At 34.7% G+C, this 26,691-nt stretch overlaps 2 protein-coding genes across 3 annotated transcripts in view; one reads left to right on the forward strand and one right to left on the reverse strand.

Moving 5' to 3' along the window:
• Positions 1 to 21,220, reverse strand: part of LOC123306526 (gustatory and odorant receptor 22-like) — a 49,535-nt gene extending 28,315 nt beyond the window's left edge. The window contains exon 1 of the mRNA XM_044888571.1: positions 21,177 to 21,220. The gene's annotated coding sequence lies outside the window, so the exon portion shown is untranslated. The remainder of the gene's footprint in view (positions 1 to 21,176) is intronic.
• The window catches only part of LOC123306524 (thrombospondin type-1 domain-containing protein 4-like), a 728,470-nt gene that overhangs the window by 195,182 nt on the left and 506,597 nt on the right, over positions 1 to 26,691 (forward strand). For both annotated transcript variants that reach the window (XM_044888570.1, XM_044888569.1), the window contains exon 2: positions 13,229 to 13,325. In XM_044888570.1, coding sequence (XP_044744505.1) covers positions 13,229 to 13,325 — 97 coding nt within the window. The remainder of the gene's footprint in view (positions 1 to 13,228; positions 13,326 to 26,691) is intronic.

Here is a 26,691-nt window from a genome sequence, read left to right on the forward strand (position 1 = left end):
TTCAGTCGGCAGAGTCTAGATTTTTGGATTCGCCAATAGCTTACATAATAGTGTAATTAATTTTTTATTTTTCTAAGAGCCGGTACTTACACCTGCGAATGACCTAATTTACGCGGCAGATGAATCTTATTCTTAGAATAAGTGAAAAAAAAAAGTGAAATGATATCTTTTCACTATCAAATATTGCTATTCATTGAAAAATAATCCTATTTCGACAAATAAATATGTCGTTGAAACTTAACTTTGTCGAATGAACATAGATCGAATCTCAAGTCGTCATTATTAGTAGAATAACTCATACTCTTGATGTATGGTGTTTCGCATTTTGATTTGTACGAGATATTTTCTTCCCAGTTAGAATGATAACGAATTCTACAATGAAGTTTCTGATCTTACACTAATCACTGAAAAGCACAACACATAAACATCAAAAGTGAAAATTATGCCGTTTTTATAGAATTGTTATCCGTCCAATCGCAATAAGGTAATCCATCAGATTGAAAATAACACTATTCAACAAGGGTTCTCCCACCTAAGAGATTTATATTTTTTTGTTAGGTATCCCTCACCTTATTACAAAAATAATAGTAGGGGAGAGTTCTTTTGAATTGGACGGCCCATGAACCGGACGCTACAGTTTTTTAAAAAACTCGATGGTGATTTGGCATCCTTTACGTAAATCCCATTTTCGCAACAAGGCGCGAGCCACAGGGTCAGCCATTTTACAAGAGATCTCGATCGATGTTGCGAAAATGGGATATACGTAAGGGATGCTAAATTGCTATCGAGTGTAGTAGAAAACTGTAGCGTCCGGTTCATGGGCTGTCCAGTTCAAAGGAACTATCCCCTACTCACGTTTGTTTAGCTCCCGTTATCAAAATAAAAGACATGCGTGAATTGTCCATGTTCGCACTTCTGTACCCTACGATACTTTATAAAATTAATAAACTATTGAAACAAGTTCAGTTTCTGACAGCATTGAATGACTTTGAAAAAGAAGCCTGGTTGTCCTTTGTAGAAGTGACCAAAAATTTTTTTGGCAATTACAAATCTCCGCAATATGTAAATATGGTCAAAACGATGTTACAGGCTCATCAAAAAATGGGATACAACATGTCCCTAAAGCCCGTTTGCAACAGCCGTGAATTCTCTACAAAATTCTCGCAAGAAAACGGCAGAGATTATTTTGTATGCAACTGAACAGAGAATTCTACCGAAAGTGCGTATGCAACGGTATATAATTCACGGCGCATGAATTTTCGATCAAATTCTCTAGAGAATTCTCGGCTGTTGCAAACGGGCTTAAAAATACACTTTTTGCAATCACATATTAATGTCTTTCCACAACATATGGGAGCCGTAAGTGACGAGCATGGAGAGCGATTCCATCAAGACATCGCGTCATTCGAAAAACGCTACCAAGGCAAAGGGGAACCCTCTATGCTTGCTGATTATTATTGGTCCATCGTTAGAGAAATACTGGAGTCGTTCTACAGCGGAAAGACAAAAGATCTAAGCGATCGGAATCTTTTACACCATTGCAAATATTATTTATCATTTATACCTTGGCTAAGAAAATTAAAAATATATATATATTTTCCTTAGGTGGGAGAACAAAGCTATAATTTTGTCGATCAGTGTAATTTGACAGATACTTATTCACCATATCTCATTTTCAATTATTTCTGTATCAATACTCCAACTCAATAACTTACGCTTCGCAGATGACATAGTACTCATTTCCACCAAGAGATGAACGGTTTATAGGCAAATACCCGGAACCAATATTCAAGAAGCAGTCAAGGGTTTTTAGTGGGTCTCGAGCTCAGGAGAGTGAGAATCCCCACACTTGTTCCCCCTCAGGAGAGGGTGGTTCGTCTGACTTGCAGATTTTCCCCCTGCTACACCAAAAAAAAATAATGATGAAGGCATACGAGGAAATTGGTCTGAAAATCAATATGAATATGTCAAAATTAATGACGAATCTTGTTCCCAGCTCTAACATTGAAGTTGAAAGGGTTGAAGCCTTTGTATACCTCTAGAGATAATCAGGCAACTGAGCTGAATAGCTCAGTTCGCTGTATCGCATGGGCGGCATATGGAAGACTGAGAGATATTTTCAAAGGTGATATTCCTATCCACATAAAAAGAAAAGCTTTCAATAAGTGCGTGCTTCCGGTTTTAACATATCGCGCCGAAACCCTGATATTAACAATTGCAACTGCCAGACAGCTTAAAGTGACGCTAATCATGATTTAAAGGTCGATGTTGGGTGTAACCCTGAGGGATCACATTAGAAATGAAGATCTACGAAAGATAACTGCCGTGGAAGATGTTGTCACTGTTGTGGCAAAACTCAAATGGAACTGGGCAGGTCATGTCACGGATGAAAAGCTAACAGTTGACAAAGCGTCTGCTGGAGTGGAGACCACGGGCCGACAAGAGAAGTAGAGGAAGACCGCCCACACGATGGACGGACGACATAAAAAGAATATCCAATGACTGGATTCGGATAGCACAAAACAGAAGCGAGTGGAGTAGAATAGGAGATACCTATGTCCAACGACGGACGCTTACATTTTCTACGGAATGTTCGGAGATTTCACTAGTGCGATAATGTACCTCTATGTTCAGAATCTCTGTTTGTGGTCGTGACCATGGAGTTGGAAATGAATAATGGTAAATAAACCATAAGTTATTTATGAATGTCATAATGCTCAAGGAAATGGAAATATTATAGATATTATGTATAAATCTTTGGAGTATTTTATATAACATAAATAAAATCATTCAATTCAATATCCTTCTTTGTTCATACCGATGCCGAGGAAACTTTTTTACTGATAATCGTTTTTCGTTGTGAGGTAAGCAAACAGATTACATTTCTGTGTTAATTTCTGCACGAACTTCCCGCCGATAACGATTTTTTTTGAACGTTTCGAAAAAAAGTCGAAGAGACGGGGGACAGTGCATACGGCTGCTTATAAGAAGGGCTCCACTAAGAAGAGAATCAGTGAATTGAAGAACACACTTCAATTGACATTTCTTTACTCATATGTTAGCGTTTTGTAAAAAGTTTCAAATAACCTTCGATTAATACAATAAACCTATTCATAGAGCAACACTATTCATTGAGGGAGAATACCTACAAGAAATTCTTAGTGGAAGCAGTACTGGTAGAAGTATTTCAGAAAGTATAATAACAGAGAAGATGGTAAAAGCGTTCGGAATGATCATGAAAAAGCAGGAGAATAATGGCAGACCAAATCTCAGGAAACTCGGGTAATGCTCATGAGTGGATGAAAGTTTTTGAAAGAGAGAGTGAAAAATTAGAATTAATAGAGATGAAAGAAAATTGAGATTCTGAAATTTATTCTAGACAAATCATGCTTAGACTAGTACAGTGCGATGATGATTAAATACACTTTGAACTCTAATTGGGATGACTGGAAAGTAAACCTTTGCACCAATGATTTATCCAATATTGGTGAGTTAGAACACTTAGTGAATAAGGAAAATTCTGGTTATAAAAAAAAAACTAAAATTGACTGAAAATAAAAGTTGAAGAAGAAAACCCTTGGGGAATTTTTGGAAGACTAACTGAACGTAATCGTTTTCACTCTGAATCAATGTGTGAATAATTCAGTGATTGAAGCAGCATTGAATATCAGTGATCAAAAAAAAATTTAGATCTTGTATCTTTGATAAATTCGAAATTTTTGAAATTGAAACACAATGGAGAAAATATAAATATAAATAAATATAAACCAGAATAATCTACTAACAATCATTGGTGTGGAAAAACAAATGGTTTAACAACTTTGAAAATAAAAATTCTCGAGATTGAAATATATATCGATATCTATATAATGGATGAACAAAACTTTCAATATGAATTTTCAATCGAATTGGATATGATGAAAGAGTTCAAATTAATTCAAGATAAAAACTTATTGATAATATCACAGAAAAATATTCCACCTAATATAATATAATAATAATGATAGATTATGATGATGATATAAAGACAACAGGTGTATAAGGAAAAAATTTAACGAAGATAGAAGTAAGGACCGAAAATTTGAAAGAATAAAAAAAAGCTTTTGGACCCTTATATAAAATTGGACATGACTAAGCTCATTACTGAATACAAATCAATTTTTTTTGCTACAGTTGAAGAATAGTAAACAAGAATTGACCTACTAACAAAGAAATATTTTAATAAAAGGCCTTACAGATGTTGTAAGATGATAAGAAATAGATAGAGAAACAAAAAATATCGAAATTATTAGACAAAAATCTGATGAAGAATTCTACAGTCCATTTACTTCACCGGTGGCACTGGCATTCAAAAAAGAGGATAATAAAAATTCCAGATTCTGTATAGATTTCAGGTATTTGAACAAAATTGTATTACCACCAACCATTTCCGTTGATTGAAGATTTAATTGTGAAACTGCAAAATTTTTCACTACATTGGATGTGAACTCTGCTTTTTGGTCCATAACCCTGCGGATTGAAGATGTGAAAAAGATAGGTTTTGTGACACAAGAAAGAAGGACATTTTCAATGGACTGTTCTTCCTTTTGGTCTGAAGACGGCACTATCTATATTTCAGAGAATATTAAGCAACATTCCTAGGACCTAAATATCAGCTATCTGACTGACTGACTACAGAATTATAAAGATGATATTCTCATACTTTTTTTAAAACTTTCTCACAGCATATAAATCATGTTAAAAGAAATAAAAAAGAAGGCATCAGGCTGAAGTGTATAAAATGCACATTTGCATCAGATATTGTTGAATATCTTGCTCATATTATTCAGAATAATTCGGTTAGACTGTTAAAAGATAATTTGATTTCGATAAACAATTTTTCCTTACCAAAAACTCAGTAAAACATAAGAAATACATTTTTGTTATGAGTACATTCCAAAAAGTGCCATAATTGTAGATCCAATACCTACATAATTTATTGAGGAAAATACAAAACTTCACTTGGACGGAAGAATGCCAAAAATCATTTTAAATGATGCAAATTTTTTTATGTTTGTAACCAGTATTAGAAATTTTTGATCCGGTTTTTTCAATCGATATCTACACGGATGCATCAGTTGAAGGAATAGGCGCAATTTTGAAACAAACATTCTGATGGAAAAAAAAAACAGGAACACAGAAAAAAACGGAAGTGATATATTTGGAATGCTTGGACATCAAAGAGGCAATAAGATATTGGCAATATTGACTTATAAGAAAATCGTTTACAGTTTATTCAGACGACGCACTATTGGAAAACATGGATTTTAAATCTCAAATTGATTAAGAACATAGTGTTCTCACATATTTCTTATCACAATATGACTTTGTAGAATATAATGCAGAAGCAGACTGCTTAGGCAGAACCTCAGTTTTGGAACCAGAAGATATCGAAGAAGATAAATGAAAAATTTTGAACCTGATTAAATTGAGAAACAGCTTACTAGATCAAAAAAAAGATGAAGAAGTAGAAAACAAAAAGGACCAGTTGATTGAAAAAATATTTCAGTAAAATCAGTCTATCAAAAAAAATAGTGAGGAACTTATAAAAGACATTCACGATAATCTATGCCATAACAAATAAATTACAAAAACAAATTGGGCCATTTTATATGGTGAGAAATCTGAGAAAAAATATTATGGAAATTTGTGAGAAAAGTGAAATCTGTATAAAGAATAGGTCTAGGGGCAAAACAAATTGGCCTCATATCCCATTTAGTTCCAGCCACCAAGCCTTTCGAAATAATCTCCATAGGTTTTGAGGATGAAAATCTACAAAGAAATACCTACAGCTCTTAGTAGATCATTTCACAAGATTTGCATTTTATTGTAACATAAAAAACAATAAAAACAAAACAAGCGTGCTTTCTTCCGGGTTTAATAGCATAAGCATACGCATATTTTCTATATGAGCGTCCCGATGCACGTTGATGAAGATACCAGAAAAATATATACCAATTAATCTTTCTGATGACGAAGTAATTATATATTTGTAAATTACCACCTTTGAACTATGAGGCGGTCTCAAGATGCATCGTCTTTATGATAGAAACTTGTTTTATTTATATTCGTTCCACCAGAAGCATGATGTTTTAATTATTGTTTACTACAACCGATCAATCTCCCCAGTGGGAGGTAAAATTAAACTTAGTTGAATGAAACTGAAAATAACTTTACTCTGCTTATAATTCCCGGATTTGTATACAGTGTGAGAGAAAAGTAACTCACAAAAATCATATCTTCGGTAATTATTATTTTGTTGAAAAATGCTGGAACAGGTCAATTTTTTATATATAACTGAGCAATTTTTCATGCAATGTATAAGAAGGATGGAGGTTAGTTGAATTTCTTAAACGGCAACCCTAACTTTTAGTGGCCGAGGTGGATAGTCCTTTTCTTCCTGAGAATGATTTGGTCTTCGATGGTAAGGGAGACTGGGTATAGTTGAAACAGTGGATGGTTGAAACCGTCTCTATAGTACGTGGGGAAATTAAATATTCGACATGTCTTAACACTTATTTAAGTATTATAATATCGCTCTTCGTACGTTGTGATTGTGTAGTATTTCTGTTCGTGCATTTTGCAATTATAATGGTTCAGATTAAATTTTTTTTTGGTGTAGCAGGGGGAAAATCTGCAAATCAGACGAACCACCCTCTCCTGAGGAGGAACAAGTGTGGGGTTTCTCACTCTCTTGAGCTCGAGACCCACTAAAAACCCTTAACTGCTTCTTCATAAGGTCCGGCAATTTTGCCTATTAACCAGTTGACTCTTATGGTTTCTGGACTCTCACATGATCATAGTCGTGTTGATAGTTGTATGCTGCCCATAGCTTCCATAGGTTAAGCTCTTCTTTGGTTACATTTGAATCCTTAACTGATCTCTCGGTCTTCGGTGGTAGGTTCTTGACCTTCTAGCTTCTTCCGTTGGATCGTAGTCGACTAATCTTCGTAGTTCCTCATTTGGATGTTGTTTGGCTTTGTCGAATATCCTTTCCGCCTTTCTTTTCATAAATTCTGTAACTGGTTCCCATTCCAAGTCCTTGTAGATTTGTTTGTTCCTATCAAACCAGGGTCCATTCTAAGGAGTTTATTCTCAATTGCCTGTATTCTCTTGATGTGGGTCTTGGCTGCGAAGCCCCATTCCGCCGATCCATATGTGAGTTGTGGTCGCGCGATAGTTTTAATCATCGTCAACTTGATGTTCTTATTCATATGACTTCTTCTGCCTATGAGTGGATAAAGTCTACTATTTGCGGCTTTTGTTTCATCAACTGCACATTTGATGTGGTTTTTCCATGTAAGTCCTCTGTCAAGCTTCACTCCTAGGTATGTTGCTTCATTTTTCCATTCAACCTCTTCTCCATCAACTTCAAGGTTTTCTTCCATCCTCAATCTTCTCTTTTGCAGTAATATTGCTTGAGTCTTTCTTCCCTTGATTTGGATTTTCCATTTGATGCACCATTTGAGTAATTCATCTATGGTTTTCTGCAGTCTCTGGTGTATGATCTCTGGGCGTCGATGTCTGAACGCTATTCCCGTGTCATCTGCGTACAAGGTGAGCATATTTCTAGCATTATTCGGGATATCATAAACGTATATTACGTAAAGCAGAGGTCCAAGTACCGATCCTTGAGGCACTCCTGCTTCCAATTGTCTGGTTTGAGAGGTTGCTCCATCTATCTTCACATAAAAGTTTCTAATCCTCAGATAGTTCCTTATAATCTTGCATAGATTGGTCGAATATCCTGCTTTTTTCATCTTGTAGATTAGGCCTTCGTGCCATACTCTCTCGATATCCGTCAGAACTAATCCTGTGGCCTGTTTGGTCTGCATTCCTTCGGTGACGTATTCTATGAGCCGTAGCAATTGGAGTTCAGTCGAATGTTCCCGTCGAAATCCAAATTGTTCGGGTGGAATTATCTTCAACATTTCTGTTTCCTCATTCAGCCTTTTAGCGATAACCCTCTCGACGATTTTCGCTAGTGCTGATAGTAGGCTGATTGGTCTATAATTATGAGGAAATTTCCGTTCCTTTCCAGGCTTGTTGAAAACTATCATTTGTGCAGTTTTTCATCTCTTTGGGTAGTATCCGGTCCTCATCACTTCGTTTGTAATATTCGTCAAGGCTGCTATTCAGTTTCTAGGCAATTTCTCCAACATATAATTCGTTATCCTATCTTCTCCCGGCGCTTTCCTGTTTTTCAATTTCATTATGATCTCTTTGATCTCTGTTGGTGAAGCCGGTTTTGGAATGATTTCGGTTTCCGGTGGTTCCATCATCAGTTCTTCGTTTGCCTCCACTTCTTCTTCTAGATCTTCATTGTCATTATCATTTCTATAGTTTATTCTGGCTTCTCTCTCAATTGAGTCGGCAAGTGCTTCGGCTTTTTCAAGTCTCGTATATACCATTTCGTTTGTTCCATGCAGTGGAGGTATAACTGTCCGTTCTCGTCGTAAGCGTTTTTGCATTTTCCAAGCTGAGTGATCTATTGTATTCAGTTCACTTAGTCTCTGGTGCCATCTGTTATTACGCAGTTCTGTTAAAACATTTTTCAATATCTGACTATGCTTATTCAGTTTCTTCTTGTCTTCTTTCTTTTTTATAAGTTCCTTTATATCCCTTGGCGTATCTCCATGTGAATGTTTCGGAATTGGTTTCCTTATTCTCTCGATGCTTTCTTCATAGGCTTCTTTATTTGATTTTCGAATTTTTCAACTGCTTCATCTAATTAATCCCGGGTGTTTATTTGGGGAATTTCCGTGATATTCCCCTGAAGTAAATTCTTATATTTCTCCCAGTCTGTGCGATCCTTGGTTTGTGCCTCTTCTTCTTTTCTTGGGCCATGTCCCACTATGAATTCTATGGGATTGTGGTCTGCAGTTCCGTCTTCTATAGTATCAATGCTGATTTCTTCAGTGATGTCTTTCATTACGACAATGTCCAGTACATCGGGTAGTCCATTAACTCTTGGTATGTAGGTCGGTATATCAGGTCCTATCACAACTGCATTAAGTTTTTCAGCATAAATCTTCAGTCTTCTCCCGTTGGTATTTTCCACCCTACTGTTCCATTTCTGCGATTTGCAGTTAAGATCACCAATTATGATTTTTGGGTCTTTCTTCTAGTAGCATTTTTAGATCTTAATCCAGCATGTCCTTATCCGGTGATTTATAAGTCGAAATAATTTTCACTTGTCCTCGATTGGTATTCACAATAATCGATATTGCTTCTACTTCTTGATCATCGAATATTTGGTTGAAATGGTGATCCATATTCCTTCTAGCCAGTAAAGCAACGCCACCTGTGCTGTTAGGTCTATCATTTCGGTAGATATCGTAATTGGGAAATGCTATCCGAACGTTGGGGTTAAGTCTTGTTTCTTGGAGAGCTATGACATCTGGTCTCTTCTCTTCAATCAGTTCTTTGAATTCGGGTCTGCGGGCTCTCAATCCTTCGACGTTCCAAGAGACGATTATGAGATTGTTCTTTATCGTGGTGTCAGCCATTAAATATTCTTAATAATTTGCTGCATCTTCTTCTCAATCTCTTTCTCCAGATTCTGCATCATTGTGCAGTTCCTCAGTGATTCCAGAAAGTCCTTTCCTGGTTTCCGCTTTTTTGACGGTTTTTGCCTTTTTCGTTTTTTTCTCTGGTTTCTTCGTCTCCTTGACTGCTTTGGTTATAGTTTCCTGGGGTTTCTTCACTTCCGAAGAATTTTGGGCTGGCTTCGGAGTATTTTGTGTTGGCCTCGAGCTGATTTGGTTCGATCTTGGCGATCTCTTGGTCTTTTTAGTGACCAATTTCCATTCGCTACATCCCTTGTAGCTGGCTGGATGTCCTTGCTCTCCACAGAAAACACAAGAAGCATTTCGCTCCTTGTTCTCCCTGGTAAGCGTACACTCCTTGGAGCTGTGATAACCGGAGCATTTCACGCACCTCCATGGAAAAGTGCACCTACTTTGGGCATGTCCATATCGCTGACAGCGATAACATTGTCCAGGCCCGGTCTTCCTTCTCTTAGGTTCAACCAACAGTTCATGTTGTAGAGCCTTCTCACCTCGAAGATACCCTTATTCTGGGTTTCAACCAGCAATAAGGTCATCGGCCTCTTTGTTATATTTGAGGTCATCCTTATGACCTCAGCATCGACGATTCCTTGATCCTTGACGTCGTCAAGGATCGTCGGGATATCTGCATCCAGCGGTAAGTATCTCACTACCGCGTAAATTTTCTTCTCCTCCTCTCGTTGGAGAGTGTAAAACTCTCTGTGGATTTTGTGTCATCCTTCGGTGATCTTGTGGGGTTTGTGGGACGACCCTAATTCCGTACTTCACAGTTGTCGCTCTGCTTTAGATTAAACTTAGGGTTTTGAGACTTTTGTATCATTTTAATTGAAGATTGTGGAATATAACAGTGTGATTGGTTTTCATTCAAATACATTATACAATATTTTTATTGAATTTTTGTGTTTCTTAGATGCCAATAAGAGACGCCAAAGGAAAACCATGGCCATCGGGCCATGAATCATCATCAGAAGAGCGAAGAGCGGCTGTTTCCTAGTTTGCATGTTAGCATATTCAGAATATTGACATCATACTTCTCTTTACTAAAAGAAGTATGATATGTTAAAAAACGCTGGTTATATTAGTTATAAAGTTCGATAGCTATACCATAATATACCTATCATGGTATAGCTATTGAACTTTATAACTCTTCAAAACACATGAAACGTTAAGCTCAGTGATTCTATTCTCAACTGCTCTTTACTTGGTGTATACTATAAACTAACTTCATATTTCTTATAAGCTGGTATCGATTTGTTTGAGCACACACAAAACTATTGTATTTTTGTCCACCCTGTACCAATTTTGGAATCAGCTCAGCTAGAGTGATCTGAAAGTTGAGACAAAATGGGGGTGTTCTATTTTAAAAAAATGACGCTGACATCATTACTCGAAAGTTATTCACCCTGTATATTAGATTCTCATTTTAATACGGCAAATTAAAATAAAAAATCGACGTGTTTCAGGATTATTTTTTAAAACGGTCTGTTCGGCTGAAAATGACTTTGTTCCTCCATACTTTACGCACACAGTGTAGAATGTCCTGGCAAATGAAAAAGGGTGTGGGTCAATCACATAGAATAAGAGCGACATGCCAATAATTTCAAGCGGGGTCTGAGAACTCTGAGGGAGCTCTTAAACACATAACTTTCACTGAAATTCACCACACGTAAATCTACAAATCAATTGCTAAGAAAGGATTCCACCCATAAAGTCCTACAAGACGGATATAAATATTACATTCGTGTATTTGAGCAACCTTGTGATAGAGAGATTCGCAATAATTCTCAGAGAAATGGTTGATAAACGTTGCACCAAAGATTATCTATAATCCTGACCAGCAATCAGAGATCGTGAGCGAGTCCTATTCCAGACGTCAATAATTATGTCCTTTCGTCTTTTTCTCAGTGTGTAATCTACACTGCACTTTAACTCAGCTGATTTTCAGTGTGATTGCGCAAACGAATGAAAAAAACACTCACGTGGTTTCAAGCTCATAGACTAATAATTCGAATTCGAAATATGGTTATGTTTCTCAGAAGATGTGTTACTTTTTCAGCCTCTTGTAAAGTGATGAATTTATCTCAAGTTTTAAATTTAATCGTATCCAGTTTGAAGTAGATTACTGTGAAATTTTGCATTTCATACCACAGAACAATAATATTACACCTCCTTTTGACTAGGTGTAGATAAACTACACCTCCTCCACACTGGTGTAAATACAATCAGCAAACGGATACTTAAATCGAGTGTAAATTACACAGAGTGTAGAAAAGTGCTACACTTTCTATGCAAACTAAAGGACCTATTGTCTGTATGCCTTAAAAAAATTCGGCTATTATCTCTGTCAGTGACATTTCCGAAAATTCGGATATTTCAAAGTTCTTCTTTTCAGTTCATTGTCAGGCAATAATTTTTTTTACTTGATTTGCTCCTGACAAATTAGTGCAAGAATTTACACAGGGCCAAATCAATTAGTGCAATTTTTTAATTGCTTCTGTTTCAGAGACTGGGAGTGAAAACCCTAAAGAATTTTAGAAGATCTAGAAATTAGGAGACTGAAAAATAGTTGATTATTTGAGCTGGAAACGGGCTATTTGGGGAAAACAATTCATTTTTTAAATTTTTGTGCCACTTAATATTTGAAACATCTAATATCACTTATTTTTTCTGCACTCCCAAATTAGCGGAAAAATTTAAAAATATTGATATGCATTAAATTCATTAGAGCCGGACCTGGAATGAAAAATTTTTTAATATGGTAATCGATAGCACTTCTGACAAAGAATATACAAGTCAAATATCATAAAATGTTAAGGGTGGTTCATAAGTTAAAATCAATAGAAAAAATTAATAAATCAGCCTGTATGTGCTGACCTCCATCTACACTGATTGTAGACGCATTTCCCATTGAATCAACCTATATATATATATATATATATATATATATATATCAACTATTATTTTTTTTGGGAATTATCATTCAGGAAGATACGAAAAAAAACCGGAGATTCTGCGCCTCACAATTCGTTTAGTTCCCATTTTATGTGAAAATGCTTGACTATAAGTATGAGTAGGATAATTTTCAGTTTATACATAGTTAAGCTGATGATTGTTGGTCTTTCCTGAAGGAAACAGTGGGTATTCTTTTAATTCGAAACAGAATTTCTCATCTATCTTTATTACTTCAACTTCTTGGAAGCTCATGTTAATGAACTGTTCAATATGAAATGTGGAATTCCATATTTCGAAAATTCGAAAATTACTGCTCCAATATTCGTTTACCATTATGTATAAATCGTCTGGTTAATTAAACTTTCGATACGGGTTTTTTGACCCAATACAGATATCGTGTTTCCCTAAAAAAGTGTCTGCTATTAAACAAAAACAAGACATTATCGAAATCAATGTCTCAATTAGGTCGGGGCTTTACTCACTCATTAAAGATTTAAGAATAACGACCTTTGACCGAGCGGCATAAACATAAAGACCATTTTTATTATGTCGTAACACCTCCTAATTTCATCGGCTTCGAAAATCCATTTGAGTGTTGTCGGTAACTGCTAAATTGTTACGTACATAATATGTAATTATAATAAATAGGTTGTTTTTATATGTTTCAGGTTGACAGCGCTATTGTGTTTAGCGTCGAAATGTTTCTCACATGACACGATTTCAACCTCAAAAAGGCCACTTCGTCCCGCAAAATACCCTCAGAAGGTGAGTAACGTTTCTGCGAACATTTTTCTCAGTGAAAGTCATTGACATTCTCTATTCATGATTCCGAATTATAGAAGCCTGTTGTTTTTTTGTGAACGCATAATCCTATATATATAGTTTGAAAAAACACAGAATTCAGAAATATATATTTAGTCACTTACTGATCGTGGTTACAGCGACATGAATTTTTGAGGTAATTCGTACTTTTGCAATAATTTCCTCAGTTCATTCTTCATTTTATTGTAAAAATTTCGATCATTTCCTATTTTCTCCTCAGCTATTGTGTTGAAATATGCCTAGATTAGAAGCAAATTTACACTCGCCTCCTAGATCGCGCATGCATAATAATAGAAGCATCAATCTGTGAAGCAGTTTGTGACATGAAGTGGACTTGAAAATATTTCTTTTGAATGTTTTTTCAGGGTCATTCTTCCTGAACCTCACCCAGAAATTATGACGTTAATTTTGAAATATATTTTAATGAAATTCATTTTACAATTTTCAGTGTGTTGATCAAGAGCTCACAAGGCTTCAGTTCAGCCCGGAAGAGGCAACGCACGTAGGCCAAAGAAAATTTTTTCATGTTTAGATTTCTAAAGTTCATCTGAACATTCAGACGAAATAATCTAATCTGTTCGAGATGATTACGAAGATTATCATAGCTACTAGTCCTTCAACGTTAGAAGCAATTATTATTGATGATGAAAAAATTCTTAAGAAATTTCTCCAGAAAATGCCAAAGTTTGTCTTTTTCTTCAAAAAAGAACCCATATTTTTTCATCCAATAATGTTTACCCTTATTAAAAGCAATCAATGAAGTAACATCAAGTTTATGCCTAAAATTGACCATTTTCGAGATAATCGACAAATTACACATTTCTAATGTGAGCAAAGCATTACTTTCTTATTATTCATCTTCTTTTCATATATTGGAAAAGGTGACATCTGGAATTCATATCCTCGAAATTCATTTTCCTTCAGGGCCATTTGAGTACAATGTTTAAAATATAAAGAAGCACCGCCAATAGAACAATAAAAAACATGATAAATATTGATTGTTTTCACATAAAACGGTCAAAAAACAGAAAAATATTGAAGATGATGAAAATAACCGTTTTATCGGTTCTGTGAAGTCTGCTGAAAAATAACTAAGATTATATTGTTGTAGAGTCAGGAAAATTCTGAAAAACTAAGAGGCGTCCATACAAATTTAATTTAGGAGAACATTTGAAAAAAACTGATTTCGTGAAAATTGAACTTCATCAAGAATGGTTCATTCAATCGGGATGAAGTTCAGCCTCACCACTTTAGAAATCAGGAGTTTCGAGAGTACCCGATTTCTGTAGTTTTGATGTTTTCGTTCTATAAAAAGTGGCACAATGTTTCATATTCCTATTAACTAACTATGGAATTTAGTGATAGGTAACAACTCAATAATAGTTCCTGCATAGAGAATATTTGTGTAAAAGCTCAAATATCTCTGAAATGTTTCGGGATATCAGTGATGTAAGGATCGAAATCACATAATATTCAATGGAAAATCCAAGAGTGTAATGAATTATGGCGCATGCCATTTCAAAAGGCAAAGTTTACAGCTACTTCCTCAACAACTGGAAGTGCCAGAAACTTGAAAATATATTAGATTTTCTGGTCTTGGGTAACATACTGAAAGTGAATTTCATAAAGATACCCCAATAATTTTGAGTGCATTCAACTAATTTGTTGAATCAGGGGTTGTCTATTCTCTAGTTTCAGAAGATTGGCAGGTACAATAAAAATATAACAGGAATTTGTGAACGAATATTTTTGGCACTATTCTCTTATACATGTTTCATGATCATTTTTCTATATTACCATTGAGTATTAAACCCACCTAGAGAAACAACGCGGTTCAAATAAATGAAGCTAAAAATGCTAAAATAAGCTGTAGTCCCTTCTTCGGTACGTAGGGGCGCAGCTGTGCCTCGAAGAACTGAAATTTTTCACCCTAGCATCTGGCGGTGGGTGACTGAACTATTAGGCGATGTTTCATGAATAGGCTAGACGTTGAGTTGATGATGTTTAGGTCCGGCGTATGGAAATGTCCGCTGTATTTCATCACAATGAAAGAATGCGATTGTGAATAATCATGAAAAATAATGAAGGTTTCATTCTGAGTTCAATTTTTTTTCCGTAGAATCGCTTTCTTTCTTCAAAAAATCATTTATATAAATGAATAAAAAACCTTTCTTGAAAAAAATTCTCAATATTATCAACAAGTTTCAATATACCTACGTTACAGAGTGTTCGTAACTGAAATATTTTAATTGAATTGGGTACAAGCATGAAAACAACCTTTTCGAGGTTTGGCTCTATTAAATTACAGTTCTTTGGAAGTGCATTATTATATATTGAAGCCGTAAAGATGTCGAGGTCTTGATCTCGAAAACGGTTACTCCTCGTATTATGCTAAGCATTCAATTCAACATATGTACCATTTCTTTTTGAACTTCATCCATAGAACAACTATGCATATTAAATTGAATGGTAGGTATAAAGTAGCCTAAAAAGATCAAATCGAGCCAAGGAATTGATTTCGGTTCTCATTCTGAACAAAATGAATATATTGAATGGACCCTTCACGTCCGAATCGCAGGAAGGTTTACCTTCAACTGATAGGGTTTCTGAACTGGAAAAATTTATATTAGAATGAAAATAGGTATTGAAATATTGGCTAAAATCAATGAGTATTATAAACTTCAATGATAACATGTCAAAAGGTCTTAAATCAACCTGTAATAGAATAAAATAATAAAAAAACTGTGAATATGCGATTTATTTCCAACAGGATTGATAATAGGAAAACACAATACAGCAAATATTAAATGATTGAGACATCTCTTGAATTCCACATCGAATGAAGAGTTCACAAAATGATTCGAATAGAAGCAATTAATGTAGGTATAATATTCGGAAATAAAGTAAGTAAAATAAAGTGTACAACATACACCAGTCCATCATCACCCATGAGAGCCACTAGAACAATATGTTATTAAATATTTTAAAAAAGAATAATAAGGCATTCATATTCACTCAATTAGGGATTCAGCACCAAACCTATAATGAAGCAGATTATGATTGTAACCTATAGTTGGATAAAGTTCATTCTGCCTGCACATCAGTTATTTATAGGTGGAATTTTGTTTTTACAGACTCAATTCTTTTTTTGCGACATTCATATATTGGTCTCCAAATTATATTATAATACTCCAATCTAATCTTTATTAATTTGTTAAAAGAGTTGTCAGAGTGCTTGAAGTTTCAATATTCATCAACTGGACGATGATAATGTTTCTTAGAGGGGCATTCGAGCAGGTATTAAAGAAACGTACCAAATTGACTCGACGAAGTCGTATCAATCCAATTGCCTTTAAGAAAATTAAGATCAAATTTGCTAACCATCAGGTCTTCAGTAAAACCTTGTATTCAACCATGTTGAGAGTAATTGCAACTCTATAACTAATGCCAGAAACAAGTGTCCAATCAACCGCAGAATTAATTCTGAAAATGAATGATATTTTTAAATGCCTAAATACCCAAGGAAAAATTGATGGCAATAATCTTCGGAGTCATGAAGATAAAGGAACAACCTTACTTGATCACGCGTCGGTTGATTCCGACTATAGGAGGAGATTGGGAACGAAGAATTTATTGAAGCACAAAATACACTAGATACATTCTAAATAAAATGATAAAAATCGGATCTTTAATGGATAATGGATACATTGGATACCTCAGAATAAATTCTATCTGTGAAGAACATATTTGAATTAATTTAAATAACTTTAACATTCCAGATGTTGAAATTCCGGTACATCCTTCAATAGACGAAATTGTTTTGCAACCTCTCTAACAGTACAGACTGGAAGTCACTGAAATAAGTTCTCCTTACTTTTAAGGATTCTGAACTGCAAAAATCGCGAATACTATAAAAACCGAAAAAGTAAGAATGTATCTATTGATCGAAATTGATCATATATAATATAAAATAATGAAAAAAATAGAAGATATTTAACATTTACATTAAGAATTCCTGAAAACATTTGATTTTTTAGCGGCAGTGCCATGCTTATATTGTGTCGAGATCCGTTTATTTTTTTTTGGTTTTCTGTGCAGTTTTACTCTGACTAACTGTCTCAGTAAATTAATGTTCTTCATACATAGAATTGATTTGGGATATCCAATTTTTTACAGATACGTTTTTCTTCAACTTATTCAGAATGTATCTTTGAATGTCCACCTTTTCTGGTTTTCTCTCTAGAGTTTTTTCTATCACCAAAAGCGTATCTCTGATAGCATGTGCGAAACCTGCTGAAGGAACTTTTAGATGCATTTTTTCATCTCCATAATTTCTACTGGAAATGTATATTCCATCATCCCCCAGGTTTGCCACATCATCAGTGAGAAGTGTTTCTTCGCAATTTGCACAATTGTATTTTCTGCCCATTCTTCTCATTAAATACCCAGAGAAGTATGCAATTGAGTTGGACTCCAGGGTATTTTGAGGTCCAACAAATTCTTCATTCATTATCTCCTCCTCACAAACCTCGCTATTGTCCGAATCAATCGAAGACGTAATCGGATCTCCACGTACCACATCTATCGGTTTAATTTACCACAATCGGATTCCCTTATTGTGGTAAGTTGGATATCACCGTCTTCCTGGCAGTTGGAATTTTCTGAAAATTTTTCAAGACAACCAGTCATAACCGACTGCAACCCAAATCTGAAACACCGTGCTGAGGGATTTGGATCATAACATATTGGGATATTAGATTTGTCATGAAACAAGGTTGTTTACAAATCAAACGGCAACAAGGATCTCATTAATTTATTTTGTTGTTTCATACATAGGGTTACTTGGGACAATGCCGAAAAGATACAAGCGGCGCATTGGCAGCAGGAAATATGCCGATTTTTCGCAGGATATTATTAATAACGTTATTTCCACGAAGAAATCACCAAAGAATGAAAGAAATCAAAGTTCCCTTGTTTTGTTTAGTTTTTTTACATTTGAGGTGCAATATATTTACTTTCGCTGTAATAGGGGTTTATCATTTAATTTCCTTACCGAATTTTAACTATATAATCACAATTTCTAATTTTTTCAAACTATACACCGTCCCAAGTCACCTATTTCATTTGAGAGTTGAGAAATCAATGGATTTTAACTTGTGTCCCAAGCCTCCCAACTAGGTGGTTGACTTGGGACAAATATATTATATTTTTTTTAAATTTATATCCGAATTCTGAAGCATGGTATATATCCTAATCAATAGTCTAAGTCATTTAGCATATTTGAACCTCTTTATTACAGGAAAATAGGTCACCGTTTTGAAAATATGACAAGTTGAATTCAACAATTATAAACATTATGTGCATTTTATCTATAGAAACTTTTTCAAAGAAAGAGCAGTATCTCATGAATATAAATGTCCTTAGCGAATAAAAAATAAATACATACAGGGTGTTCCTGAATTGAACGTACAAACGAAAAGGGGAGATTCCTTAAGTGAGTTTAAGAAAAAAAAGTCCCATAAACATGGGGTCGCAAACGTTTCGTTTTCGAGATACAGAGTGTTGAAGTTTGAATTTTTTTCAAGTTTTTTTCTCATAGTATCTACACTTCACAAGATATTCAACTGAAATTTGGCATAGATATTACATTTTAGAGTTATCACCACGTGACATGGCAATTTCGATAGAAGATTTACAGGGTGATATTTTTTCTGGAACACTGCCACCTGTTCTTCTGCAGAACTTTTTTTTGGTGAGCAACTGTTAATTTGAAAAAATGTGAAAAGAAGCTTTGTTCTTATACTAAACTTTTTAGCACTGAATTCATTCACCACAGATCACAGAGTGGCCTTCCCATCATAATTTGGATTTTCACGAGGATTTCGAGAGAATCGTTCAAAATTTTTTTTTCTCGAAATCGTTGGTAGATACGACAAAACTACAAGAGACCGAAAAGTTTAGTATAAGAACAAAGCTTCTTTTTACCTTTTTTCAAATTAACAGTTGCTCACCAAAAAAAAGTTCTGCAGAAGAACAGGTGGCAGTGTCACGTGGTGATAACTCTAAAATGTAATATCTATGCCAAATTTCAGTTGAATATCTTGTGAAGTGTAGATACTATGAGAAAAAAACTTGAAAAAAATTCAAACGTCAAACTCTGTATCCCGAAAACGAAACTTTGCGACCCCATGTTTATGGGACTTTTTTTCTAAAACTCACTTAAGGAATCTCCCCTTTTCGTTTGTACGTTCAATTTAGGAATACCCTGTATATGAATTAGAATTATGAACATTATGTGTATTCTATCTATAGAAACTTTTTCAAAAAAGATTATTTCATGAATTTAAATGCTGTTAGCGAACAAAGATGAACAAAAATGAAAACCAAACAGATAGAAAATAATAGAAGCACTGTACTTACATCTGAAAACTTGATAACCTTCAAAATTCAACACTAGATCTTCGAACACTGTATTCACGAAATGGTCTAATCGACTTATCGTACTTGTTACACAGGTAGAATTGATGTATATACCAAATGTTCACCTTTTATATACCCTAACTTTTTCTTCTTCTTCGATTACCAAAATTTTGGAAACCTTTCTTCTTCATGAAATGATTTCTTAAGAAGGCCCATATTGGAGCATTACTGAATCGGTATTGAGTGTTAATACTCAAGGACAGGTATTACATGTTGAGAGAATTGTATTCAAATTCGGAGAAATATAAAATAAAATATGGGTAGTATAATCAAAACCTATAGTAGTAATTTGAAGGAAAAAAAAATTGAAATATATTTATTAGTAACTATAAAATCACTCCTTAGTTCGAATCCTAGTTGCATGCAGGATTGCATCAATTATTTTAAGACTTTAATGGTGTAGTAACTGTCCATTTTCTGGCTTATCATAGTTAAGCAACAAAACCAATAGTTTGGGTCGAATATTTCATTTATCATAACTGATCTTGTGATCGGGTGAATGAAATAAACGATTGAAGGATTTTATTGAACTAAATGAATATTCACTGCATCCATTTCAGAAAAACCTGACTATAATTCACCAGACAATTGCTTTCCATCTCAATTATTCAAAAGGTTTTCGTTAACTTTGAACCAATAAAACTATTATTGTACTTTTCAAAAAATTAGTACAAAAAACATACACTTTTTGTAGTGATATAATTTCTGGGAACATCAGGTTAGATTTCAAAATGTCCTGCTGAAAACTAATTCTTTGGTAATTTATTGTCGGTTTTCGACCATCTCACGACCACCATTATAAGATAAACTCTGTTTCTCATGTAATTTGAAAAAGATTGGGACAAATCCGACCCTGCTGCGAAGGGTACCAAACATTCCTACAGATTGCTTTAAATGAATTGCAACTAACTCGAACCAGACTGATACGGCAGTTTGTAGTTCCGTTTTTAGCTACTATGTACCGCCACTTTATTGCCCATAATTTCGGCTTCATTTCGTTGAACCGCGTTGTACCTCTAGGGGGGTTTAATACTCAATGATATTACTTAAATATATAACACTTTCATTCCAAATAATTTGCATGTTCATTTATATCTGGTAGATACGATGACGTATTGATATCTAGTTAGCCAGGTTAGCCTATACCAGTTCCATTCATAAAAAAATATGGCGTTACCATAGCAAAAAACAATATCTCATTAGAAGTGTCAGTGTGAACTTTGAGGTCAAAAAAAGTCTGATGGTTAACGTTAGTAAAACAGAATGCATATATTTTAAGATAAATAATACCACAGACCAACAAATAAACATTACCTACATACGGAGACACTATCTCTCGTGCGTTCGCTAGATTCTCAGGAGTGTACGTCGATGGCGGTCTTAGGTGGAGTGATCATGTGGCTAGTCTAGAGTCTCAGTAAAAAATTGAATATGTCTTTTTTTGCTATAAGCAGGGTTAAGCTCTCTCTCCCATTGGTCACCATTTTCAGTATATTCTATAGCCTACTTTATATAGTAATATTGGTTACAACGTTGTACCGTGGGGAAATTCAACATGTGCTAATCGCATTTTTATCACGCAAAAGGGTATTGTTCGCATAATGCTCGGTCTGGGGTCGCTGGACTCATGTAGACCCTCATTTATTAAGGCCCGGTACTTTCACCTTCGAATAAATTTTATTCACTGTCAATAAGCATCTGTCAAATAATTTCTATCTGAAGGATACCTTATTTCAATGCTTTCAGATGAAATTATTTGACGAATAACAATTCTGTGAAAACACGCTATACTATTTTTCACTGATGACTGTAAAATAAGATATTGCAACTAATAATGGCTGGAAGACTCCGGTCTATAGCTGTTTGATTGTCAAATCAATAAATTTAATTTCTCTCTCTCTCTAATGACGTACCGACATTCGATCTATGACAAATAAACTCTTATTATTAAGTTTCAATGACAGATTCATTCGATGAATAACACTATCTGAAACTGAAAAGACAGCATTTTTATTTATTCTATGAATAAGACTTATCTATCGAATAAATTTATTTATTCGCACGTGAAAGTACCGGCCCTAAATATAAAATCCTACCAGTACCTTGTATTTATATATGTTACGGCTAAAGATAGGTGTGAACATAAACTTAAGATTAGCCGGCTAAACTTAGGTTTAGCTTCGGGTATTTGCTAATGTTATTCTTTCTATCTTTAGCCGGCTAAACTTGAGTGTAACCACATCCCATCGGCTAAAAATGTAGAAGGCCTGAGGGGCGCAAATTTTCGGCAATTAAAAGAATGTAAAGAAATAGTAAGACGAGTATAATCAAACTATTAATGCAATGCATTTTTTGTATGAATTTCACATATTTTAATAGCAGAAAAGCATTCTGTGAATGCACTTGTATCCCCCGGGATGATTCATCAATGGTGGCGACAGGCCATATTTTGAAACCCGTATGTTCAATGACTCGTGAAGAAATTTTTAACAAAATCAGCTAGAGAAAGTGTTTTCAACTATGTTCATGTTCATTGTTTTTTTTTTTGTTCTTTTTTGCGAAAGAATTGGTTATAAAGAAATTGCAACGTTAGAAACTATAGTTCCTATTTCGTAATTTTTCCATAAAACCAATTATTGAATGGTAGGGAAAATATGCTTTTGCTTACGGAAAAAACTTTCATGTCTAATATCTCATTTTCTTGTGGGGTCATATTATGATTTTTTACAAATTAGACTCGGTTTGAAGAGCATTAATCTCCTAAACAGATGAAAATAACTCGTTAAATGTTGAATTGAAAACCCATGGGCGTTATGTAATACAACCCCAATGCATTCGATTATTTTTTGCATATTTCAATTCTAAAAATTTAAACAAAAAAGTCGCCGTGTGCGTTCGTCCTCTTTCATCCGACCATTCATGTAATCACCTCTCCGCGTGTCCATCGAATACATTTTTAGCCGTTCCGTTTTGGGTAATGTGCACATTAGCCGGCTAAAGATAAAATGCCCTGACGCAGATGAATATTTTATCGAACTTTAGCCGATCCTCGAATATAAACCTAAGTTTAGCCGGCTAATCTTAAGTTTATGCTCACACCTATCTTTAGGCGTAACATATATACAATTGTGTCTTATTGAATAAGGAAAATATGCGCAAATTAACTAAGTCTTCCGATTACCACGATTATGGAACATCGAATGGTGACATCCTGTGCACCACTAAGCAAAGAACCACAAAATTTGGAAGTTCCACGTATAATCAGGGTTCCAAATTGTTCAACCACCTTCCTGCTTCCTGGAGAAATGAAATGCTTTGACTGTCGTTGGTTGAAAAAGGCAGTCAAATCCTTATTATCGAATAAATGATATTATAGTGTGGCGAAACATTTCAGGTGACAAATTGTCCTAGAAATTGTATTTTTGATCGATTAATGTTTGTTATGATTAATTGTGTGTTATTGTATATTTGTATTGTTTGTAATTGTATAATGACGTATTTTATACATATCTACGAGGATGTATTATATCTAGTTAGCCTAGAACAGTTCCATGCATAAAAAAATATTGCATTACCACAGCAACGAACAATAACTCATTAGATCAGTGTGAAGTTTGAAAAAGTACACCAGAGTTACTCAATATATTGAAAGAAAGAAGATGTCCACCTAAATTGTGAAAATCGAAAAATTGGTATCGAGCCATCATCAAGAACCTGTATTTGAAAGGGTTAAGAGGTAAGCAGATTTACGAAGATATGCATAATACCCTTGGTGATCAATATCCTTCGTATATGACCGTGAAGTATACGACCGCAAGCTTCAAAAGTCCCCGAAAATATCGATGCAGTTCATGACATGACAGTCGAATTGGGCTAAAACGGATATCTGAAGCACTGCATATTTCATACGAACGCGCTCATCATATAGTTCACGTCAATTTGGACATGATAAAAATTGCTGCAAAATGGATTCCCAAATGTTTGAATATTGACCAAAAGCTTTGCAAGGGTAGAAGCATCGCGTTTGATCTGTGCTCGATTTGAAAACGATGTAGACTTCTTGAACTGAATTGTTACTATGGATGAGACTTAGGTACATTTCTACGATCCAGAAACAAAGCAACAATCGATGGAATGGCGACACTCTGGTTCTCCGAGACCTAAGAAGTCTCGTGTCCAAAAATCTGCTGGAAAAGTTCATGCTTCAGTTTTTTGGGATTGCCATGAAGTTATCATGATTGATTTTTTTGATAAGGGTAGAACAATAACCGGAGATTACTATTCGACATTACTGACCACTCTACGCTTAAAAATTAAAGAGAAAAAACGCGGAAGCTATCCAAAGGTGTTTTGTTTTTGCTAGACAACGTCCCTGCACACAAATCTCATGTTTCCATGAAAAAATTCGTGATTTAGAGTGTGAAATTCTAGAACAACCCCTTATTCACCAGGTTTGACTCTATTTGACTATCATCTCTTTCCTAAACTGAAAAAAAGTCGTAAAGGTCGTAAATTTTCTTCCAACGAGGAAGTTATAAAAACTGTGGAGATCTGGTTTGCAGAGCAAGAGAAAAATTTTTTTTGAAAGGTCTAGAGACGTTGCAGGTTCGCTGTAATTAATGTATCCAATTAAGAGGAGAATATGTTGAGTATTAAAATATTTTGACATTGAAATTTTGTCTGGTTCTATAGTAGGCTAAGAATTTTTCAATATATCCTCGTACACATCATGAACCTAATTAGCTCTATGATATAGGTAGATGTATCCCACACATCAACCCACCGATAAAAAGAGGTACACTAATTTTGGTCAAGGTAAACTATAAAATGAAAACCGTATAAATAAATATCTCTTGTTTTCTGTACAATGGTTGAATTCTAAATTTTTGTCGACACTCTCCGTTGCTGTTTTGAAACTTCTGTTTCAAATATCGATGACTATGAAAAATACATATCTGATGATAATGAGTATTATTTTCTTGTAGAACGATAGGTACTAGCCACATTCATTAATTGTTTATATAAAATATAAAAAACAAACCCTCAGCGGATTGTCGATCTTAACAGCCTTATAAATTATACTATATTTTATTATTATATATTATACCTACATAAAGTTTTGAAACGAAGGGAAAATAAAGATTTGTTTTCGAAATTGGTGGTTACCACCTGCCCTTTCAACCGTTACTGCTTGATATTAATTTATGAGACACATTAAATATTGTTGGAGCTGCGAAAGCTTCAAAACGTTCTACTTCTTTTCCGTGCTGCCAATTCTCGATTACTTTGTGTATACCGATTCCAGATATTCAAACTAACATATTTTTTATACAGAAAACAAGGCATTCTTTCTGTATAGTAGAGGCAAAAAGACGAAGAAAACGAGCATCAAGAAGACAACCGTGTAAAATCTACAAACAATATTATCGAACGTTGCTTCCAACTCGACACAGGGATTAAGTTCTAATATAATAAAACAACCCTCCCCTTTCATGGATTCTATCGAAATCCCAAATTACGATATAGCATCTCTGACAGTAATTGCACCCTGCCATTCTTCACTGCGGAATTTCACGCACCGAATATTTTATCCCTGATCTTAACTTTCTTTCATACCATTATCTGAACTTTATATTCTCTGAAACGTTTCATCAATTAGTATGTAGGGGTGGGTTTTTAACTTCGTCGCATACTACTCCTCAATTCGATATTGAATTTGTTCACAGCATGTTGTTCTCGAATTTTCAATTGAATTCATTTATGTATTGAAATGTTAGTGACTTGTCAGTGTTTCCATTTACCAATGAGAATTATAATTGTTTTGTGTCACATTTTAATGATGGATCTGATGAACGTAAGTAGACTGACTACCCACTCTTATTGAGCTGACCTAAGAATTCCAGCCATTCAAGACCATTTCTGTGAATTTATTGATCTCATATGTTTCTTTTTTGGCTGCTGAGAATTTCCATTCGTTCGATGCGTTTGTCATTACTTGACAACACTTTTATGGCCGTATGCACCGTTTCATCGAATAAAGATTGAATGGAGTTCAAGAACGTTTGCCAACCTTGTAAATAATAGAAAAAAATTCTTTCAATGAAAACGTATTTTTTTAAATTTTGTTTGTGCCTTTCGGTTGCTTTCATCATTTTACAATCTTTCGAATGTCCCCGGCTCCCAAATCCAAGTGATATAAAAAAAAATTTATATTGAATTTTCAAGGTGAGTTTTGACATTATTCAGGCGTATTTTTCGTATTTCGTGCATTATATTTATGGTTTCTGTGATGAAACCATAATCTAATAATAAATCAATTAAAAGTCTATGGATGAAACCTTAAATTTAATGTACAAAACACGAAAAAATGCCTGCATGTCAAAACTCACTTTGAAAATTCAATATACATAATTTTTTTTATATCACTTGGATTTGAGAGCCAGGGTCATTCCAAGGATTGTAAAATGATGAAAGCGACCAAAAGGCACAAATATAATTAAAAAAAAAATACGTTTCCATTGAGAGAGTTTTTCTATTATTCACAAGGTTGGCAAACGTTCCTGAACTCAAATCAAACACAACCAAAAAATTCATAATAAAAAAGTTAATTTTCAAATATGTTCAAAATGGTTTTCTTCGTTAATAATGCAGAGCCTCGGTCTTTCAGAAATAACCTGGACAGCCGCTCAAATTTTCGCAGGAGATATGCATCTCATTCCTTCTATAATTATGTATGGGGACTTGATAAACATAGACTTTGAAGACTCCCCAAAAAAAGTAATCCATCGGATTCATGACCGGAGATCTAGCGGCCAGTTAATAGGTTAGT

The sequence above is a fragment of the Coccinella septempunctata genome, chromosome 2 (genome assembly GCF_907165205.1).
Source record: "Coccinella septempunctata chromosome 2, icCocSept1.1, whole genome shotgun sequence".
NCBI lineage: Eukaryota > Metazoa > Arthropoda > Insecta > Coleoptera > Coccinellidae > Coccinella > Coccinella septempunctata.